The sequence below is a fragment of the Chanos chanos genome, chromosome 12, assembly GCF_902362185.1.
Source record: "Chanos chanos chromosome 12, fChaCha1.1, whole genome shotgun sequence".
Taxonomy (NCBI): domain Eukaryota; kingdom Metazoa; phylum Chordata; class Actinopteri; order Gonorynchiformes; family Chanidae; genus Chanos; species Chanos chanos.
Window position 1 is genome coordinate 3,133,217 of NC_044506.1, and position 7,025 is coordinate 3,140,241.

Genomic DNA, 7,025 nt, shown 5'->3' on the forward strand with positions numbered 1-7,025 from the left:
CATAAAAAAAAAAACATCCATGTACTCTCACACATTCTGTCACTCAGACCACATAGTACCCTCAGTAGCCTGTTTGAGCACTCATATAGGCAGCTGCACTAACAAACAAACTGTAGTTTTCTAACTCTCACTATTAGGTCAGTTAAAACCATATACAGGTGCAAAGTATACAGTCATTTGCAAGCTTTTTCTCCAAGTTTCCCCCTGACAGTGTGAGATGGAGTTTTTCCTTTATTGCTGTGTCCTGTTCTGTGGGATCATTCAGCAGACTGAGAGTGGTAAGTGATCACTGCTTTAGTTCTCATCAAAGACTCGTTTTTGGCTGTGGAAAGTTAAGGACTCACTTACTGTCAAAGAGAACGCTTAACTGGTGTATTCATCTAATCTACGGTTAAACCAGTGAAGGAGAAAGATGAAGACAGACTGTCATTCACAGACTGTGAACATAGCTAATCTTCCTAACATTTGTGGATAATCTGAACTAAAGTAAGTGACGGTTACATCTCTCTGTAAAGGGCAGATAGGGAAAACTCTGATATGCTGCACAGATACACTGAAATGTCAACAGAGGCCCAGTAATTATGTTCTGAAACTGGGCCTTCTTTAGCAAAAGTGTCTTTGATCTAGTCCCTCAGAGAATCATCTGCTTGGTTTGAATCATTGGATAGAGTATTAGTATGTCCCGCACACCCTAACAATGTTTTTATATGAGGAATTACTTGTAATAATGTCTGTTATGATAATATAAAACAATTGTCTGTATGCTCAGTTATTTATCAGGATAGAAGAAAGAGAGTGTGTAATGTTTTTTTTTTGTTCTGTATTCTGGCTCTCTCCCTGTATTTCCACCAGAGAGACACTCTCTCTATTACATATACACCGCTCTCTCCAAACCTGTCTCTCTTCCTGGAATCCATGAGTTCACTGCTATGGGCCTGCTTGATGACAGAGAGATTGACTACTACAACAGTCAGGACAAAGTCAAGATTCCAAGACAACACTGGATGAGAGAGAGTCTGACAGCTGACTACTGGGAGAAAGGCACACAGTCACGAAAGAGTAAAGAACAGTGGTTTAAAGTCAACATCAATATTCTGATGGAGCGTATGAGACACAATCAGTCTGGTGAGTGAACAGAGGAAAACTGAGTAAATGTTGTGCATAAACATAATTGCAGTATGAGTTTCCATCCTGACTACTGACTTCCTGAACATCACAATACACCACAATTCTCTCTCTCTCGCCCTCTCTGTCTCTCTCTCTGTCTCTATCTCTCTCTCTCCCTCCCTCTTTCTCTCTCTCTCTCTCTCACACACACATACACACACATACACACTTGAACCTGTACATCCATGTATACACTGTGGACACACACACACACACACCTGCACATGTGTGGACATACACACACACATGTGCACACCTGCAGGCAAACCCATACGCACAACATCGCGTGTGTGGACATACACACTCACATACACATGCCTCCAGGCAAACCCATACATACCTCTGTACATGTGCAGGAGCAACATGTATGTTAAGAACATCCATGTGAGCATCACATATTTTTCATGTAGTCACATGTTTCATGTTATCCAATAGTGTGATAATGTGTAGTGTCATACTGTAGAATAATGTAATAGAAAAATCTGTGTTTTGAAAGTGTTCAGAGATTAACCTTTATGTGGGATTTGTGTCCGTTTTCTGCATTCTTTGTAAAAGGCAGTCCACACACTCAGTGTGAATTCTTGTGGTTGCACAGTACAGTAGATGTTTCACTGATAGCTGAATGCTATGCTGTGCTTGTTTGCCCCCCTTTCTCTGTTTCCAAATTTCAGATGTTCATGTTCTTCAGTGGAGACATGGCTGTGAGGCTGAGACACAGTCTGATGGATCAATAACATTTGTGAGTGGTGTTGACCAGTACAGTTATGATGGTAGAGACTTCCTGTCCTTTGATGATACCACTATGCAGTGGGTGGCCCCAGTTGATCAGGCCGTTCCCACCAAAAGGAAGTGGGATGATGTGCCCATTCTCAACCAGTACACTAAGGGTTACCTTGAGAAGGAGTGTGTGGACTGGCTCTCCAAATTCCTGTCTTATGGGGAGGAAGCATTAACACAGTACCGTGAGCATTTGTGATTCCTCTGTATAATCTGACTTCTGGTTTATGTGTATTTACAAATTAAATCACAGTTCTCTGTTCCAGGTTATTTAGACTCGTTCTGCTTTACATTGTTTTGAGAAAGGCCACCAGGCTAAAAGCCAAATTTCTTAATCTGAGTGGAGTGCTCACAAAAATGTAAATTATCAACATCCAGTTCATGAGCTGTAGTTAATTCCCAATCCAAATAATTTAAGGCAGAATTTTTAAAAAAAAGCTTTTAAAAGAAAAACATAAACACATTTGAGCTTCTACACGGTTAATGTTATAAATAACTCAGCATAATCTAATCTAATTAATCTATTTCTTCACTGGCCTCTGTGCCAAAGATGTGATAATCAGAAAAAAAGAGTCATATTAATCACCAGTGTCCTACAGTATGCACCAGTGTCCTACTGTATGCACCAGTGTCCTACAGTATGCACCAGTGTCCTACTGTATGCACCAGTGTCCTATAGTATGCACCAGTGTCCTACTGTATGCACCAGTGTCCTATAGTATACACCAGTGTCCTACAGTATGCACCAGTGTCCTACTGTATGCACCAGTGTCCTACAGTACGCACCAGTGTCCTACAGTATGCACCAGTGTCCTACAGTATGCACCAGTGTCCTACAGTATGCTCGGCCGTCATTTGGCAGACGCTCTTGTCCAGAGCATCTGAGCTGTTTTTCATGTGTGTCGTTACCAGGCCGACCTGAGGTGATTCTGATGGTTAAGAATGCTGCTAAATCAGACTGGGTGATCCTAACCTGCATGGCCACTGGCTTCCACCCCAGAGATGTGCAAATGGACATAAGAAAGGACCGGAGCCAGCGGGGAGAGAGAGACCAAACGTCTGCCGGGATTTTACCCAATGGTGATGGAACGTACCAGCTGAGGAAGAGTGTGGAGATCCCTGACTCTGATGAGGAAGATTATGTTTGTTATGTGAACCACAGGACTTTCAGCGAACCCATAATCCAGAGTGGTATTTGCCATCTGCTGTTTCACTATCATAATGTACTAACTGCTGTAGGTGTAAATGAACAGACTTATCTAGACTATCGTGCTGTGAGGAGAGCTTGAGAAAAAAAAACTTATCCAAAGATCATATTTAATACATTAAATTGTAAATGTTTTTCTCGTCTTTTATTTTTCAGGATACATACGTGCACCTCGTACATCAGTCTCAGAATTAATAACAGGTAGAGTGTCAGGAACTCTGTGCGAATAGTTTTAAAGTATGTTGTTAAGTTAAGTTAAGTTTGTTAAGTTAAAGTAAGTTTGTTGTGACTGATATGGTATGGCACGATATGGTATGGTATGGTATACTGTGGTGTGGTGTAGTGTGCTGTAGTCTGGTGTTGTGTGCAGGGTTGTGGTGTTGTGTGTTGTAGTGTTTTGTGTGTTGTAGTGTGGTGTTGTATGCAGTGGTGGGGTGTGGTTTGTTGTGGTAGGGTGTCATATAGTGAGCTTTGATGTGACACTGTGTGGTATGGTGTGATGCAGGGTATTATAGTATGGTGCAGTAGAATACATTCAGGATTTACGTATGGTGTTGTGTGCTGCAGTGTGGTGTTGTACGTTGCAGTGTTGTGTTGTATGTTGTAGTGTTTTGTGTGCAGTATTGTGGTGTTGTATGCTGTTGGGTTGGTATAATGTGGTGTTGATCTGGTAGAATGTGGTGTGGATTCAGTATAATTTGTTGTGGATTTGGTATCATGTGGTGTGGATTTGGGTTAGAAGTTTGGCAGAAGTTTCATTTCACTGTTGTGGGGGGGGCAATGAACGGCTTCCTGAGGGGGACACAAAAGGTGCCGCAAAAAGTACTGCTACTTGTATAAAATGTATGGGGAGGAAACCGTTATTACTGTTACATATTCTAGAGATAACTGATGGGGGAACTGAAAACTTTTGGGGGAACTGAAAATCAATCGTATGTCTGTTTTCCTTTTGGCTGGCACACACACACACAGCCTGTAGGTTATTTACAGTAGCGCACGAGAAGCAACACCCATTAACTGATCTGAAGCTAATGAAGCTAAAGCTTAGTTAGATTTAGTTTCACTGAAGAAGCAGATCTCTAATGCTTTGCTGTCCAATGTTTAAACCGCAAGGTAACGAAGCAAATAAGTGTCAGTGTGGTTACAAATGTAAGTGTGTGTTATTCTGCTGAGTGGTAAAAGTAAAGAAACATGTTTGACACATTCGCTGTTTTAAATGAACGTTAGCAAAGTAGCGACTAACTCAGTCAGCCACAGCTGAGCCACAAACACTCGTACCGAGGGCTGTAGTACAAAGCGAGGTAAGTGGCTTATCCAGGTCATTTCTGGTTAAGTGAACTCTGAGTAAGTGGTGAACCTCCTAAAAGAAGAGTCCTATGGCTTTGTTTTGCTAAAAGAATTAAGGAATGAAGCTATAGGGCTCTTCTATTAAGAGGTTTACTGCTTACTCTGTGTTACCTTAACCAGAATTTACCTGGATAAGCCACTTACCTCACTTCGGGCTACTGTGTGTGGGATCAGGGATAGCATGCAGTGGACATGTCCTCCCTTGTCCCCACCCAGGATATCGGCCTTTTTCGTGAATTTGGTGTAATGTCATGCTGATTGGTAAATTGTGGTGTGGATTTGGCGTAATGTGGTGTGGATTTTGGTATAGTTTGGTGTGGGTTGGACAGAAAATATATTGTGTTGTTCATGCTGTCTGTTTTTCTTTGTAGAATGCAAATGCGCTAATGACCCACCATCAGTTTCAACTCAAACAACAGCTACAGTTTTAACAAATCACACATCGCTTCAGGAATATGATTCTGACATCTCAAGTAACAAAACTAAAACTAACTACAACTCAAAAATTCTCTCTCTCTCTCTCTCTCTCTCTCTCTCTCTCTGTCTCTCTCTCTCTCTCTCTCTCTCTCTCTCTCTCTCTGTCTGTGCAGTGCTGATGTTCTGTGGGGTGGGTCTGGCTGCTCTGAGTTTTCTAATGGCCACAGTGGCTGCAGTCCAGACTCTCTATCACCAAGCCTGGCACTCTGGTTGGACAGCCGCACAGAAGTTTGGAAATGAATCTTAGTAGACAGAAATAATCCCTCAGTGGCAGAGAGAGATGATGTTTCAGCAGGAGAGATATGACGTGCTTGGCTGGTGGCTGGTTGTTCAGTTACACCCCCTGACTAGCTACTCCAGTAAATACAGAAGGGATGAACATACACCTCCACCCGCTTTCCAAAACGTTCTTGGTTTTACCCAGTGACTCCCTCCTGTTGTTGTTGTTGTTGTTGTTGTTGTTGTTTTTCATTAACTAGGTCATACATGTTGTTAAAAACTTGCGCTGTTAGCCTAACCCTAACCCTAACCCTGAGCATGCAGGACTAAACATTTTGTCTTGTCTGTATTTTATTTTTATCATCTTAAATGACTTACTACTGACGTGACGATCAGGCACTGTGCACTTCATATGTCACTGATGCCCAGACCAGTGAGGGGCGTCCTTCTCTTCTTTTCTGTGGTTGCAGTTTCATTAAATTGTTTGGTCAATGAGATTCCTTCAGATATTAGTTTTGTTTTGTTGTTATTTCTGGCCTTTTGAGTTTTGTTTGTTGTTGTTGTTATTGTTGTTGTTTTGATTTTTCATACAGTGAGAAGATGGAGCATATTTGACGGGATCTTACATTTCCTCAACCAGCAATTTGTCACATCTCTTTGATCTCCAGGAAAAAAGGGTTTATTTATCTCTTTATGTATCTCCATGTCAACCGTATTTGGAATACCTGTCACCAACACATCAAGGTTTGCTCTCACTCAAAAGGCATTTCAGCCTATCAGACACCTCTTTCCTGTCCCATCAGTCTGCAGTCGTCACAGCCTTTTCATTCAACAGGCTGAGCAGGGCCAGTGACAGACTTCAGTGAGGGGCCTAACTGACAATGACTGCCACCTAGTGAGAGGAGAGAGGAACACCCTTACATCCACTAAAGACCCACATTCTCACAGTATCTCTCTCTGTCATGACTGTGGGGTGTCATTCCTTTTTTTGGCCATAGGGGTCCTCAGTCTTTTTGTTTTGTCCTTGTCACATGTTCAGTTTCCCTGTTCATTATTGATGTATGTGTATCACCTGTGTCTTGTCTTGTCTGTCTATTTAAACCATGGTCTTCTGTTCACCTGTTGCTTAGTCTTTGAGCCATTTTCTCTGTGTTCTTGAGTCCTGGTTCACGGAAGACAACTGAGTTCTTGGTTTTTGTTGGCCTGTGTAGTGTTTTGCCTGTTGGAGAAGTGTTTTTTGTTTGCCTTTTTGGATTGTGCCTGTTTTCACTTTTTGGACTTGTTTTGCTTGTTTTTTGAAAAAGCCTTTTTTGCCTAAGTTTTTTCCTAATTGATCTCATGTCTGTTTTTCTTTTTGGATTGAGCTGCTCTCTTTTTTCCTGGACTTTTGAGATTATGTTCCATTAAAAACCCTTTTTGAGATCTAACCTACTCTCCTGTGTCTGACTCTGTAACTGGGTTCACTCTAATCCTGGGTGGAGCGTTTACTGGTTGCTCTGGTTACCCGGGTTTGAAACCCACCAGCTCTAGCCTTGTGACCCTCTCTTACAGACTGTAAGACAGAGACTGCAACAAATCTGGGATTCAAACCCTGAGTCTTACATGTCGGTAACTTTCATCTGTCTGTGTGTTTGCCTGTCGGTTATTTGGATGAAATTAACTATATATGCGAGTTGAGTAGTTCCCAGACTATGCAATGATTTTGCACAGATGAATAAATGTATGGCAGTATCTCTGTATTAGCTTATTAATCAATCATTTAATGAAACAATTCATTGATTTTCCAGATGTTGAATACAGATTAGACATTAAGTTGTAGAATGTGGTGTGT

The 7,025-nt window shown here is 41.6% G+C and overlaps 1 protein-coding gene across 1 annotated transcript; it reads left to right on the forward strand.

The window, feature by feature from the left end:
* The first annotated feature begins 217 nt into the window (after positions 1-217).
* Positions 218-3,233, forward strand: LOC115825446 (class I histocompatibility antigen, F10 alpha chain-like). The gene is made up of 5 exons (XM_030789279.1): positions 218-278; positions 853-1,125; positions 1,723-1,725; positions 1,839-2,129; positions 2,857-3,233. Exons 1-5 carry the CDS (start codon positions 218-220, stop codon positions 3,231-3,233), a joined length of 1,005 nt encoding a protein of 334 aa, XP_030645139.1.
* Positions 3,234-7,025: the final 3,792 nt, after the last annotated feature.

Bases quoted from the DNA above. Each gene is read 5' to 3' on its own strand.
- LOC115825446 (XM_030789279.1), top strand. From the start codon at position 218: ATGGAGTTTTTCCTTTATTGCTGTGTCCTGTTCTGTGGGATCATTCAG. The intron at 279-852 runs GTAAGTGATCAC...TATTTCCACCAG, and splicing joins CATTCAGCAGACTGAGAGTG to AGAGACACTCTCTCTATTAC. The intron at 2,130-2,856 runs GTGAGCATTTGT...TGTCGTTACCAG, and splicing joins GGAAGCATTAACACAGTACC to GCCGACCTGAGGTGATTCTG.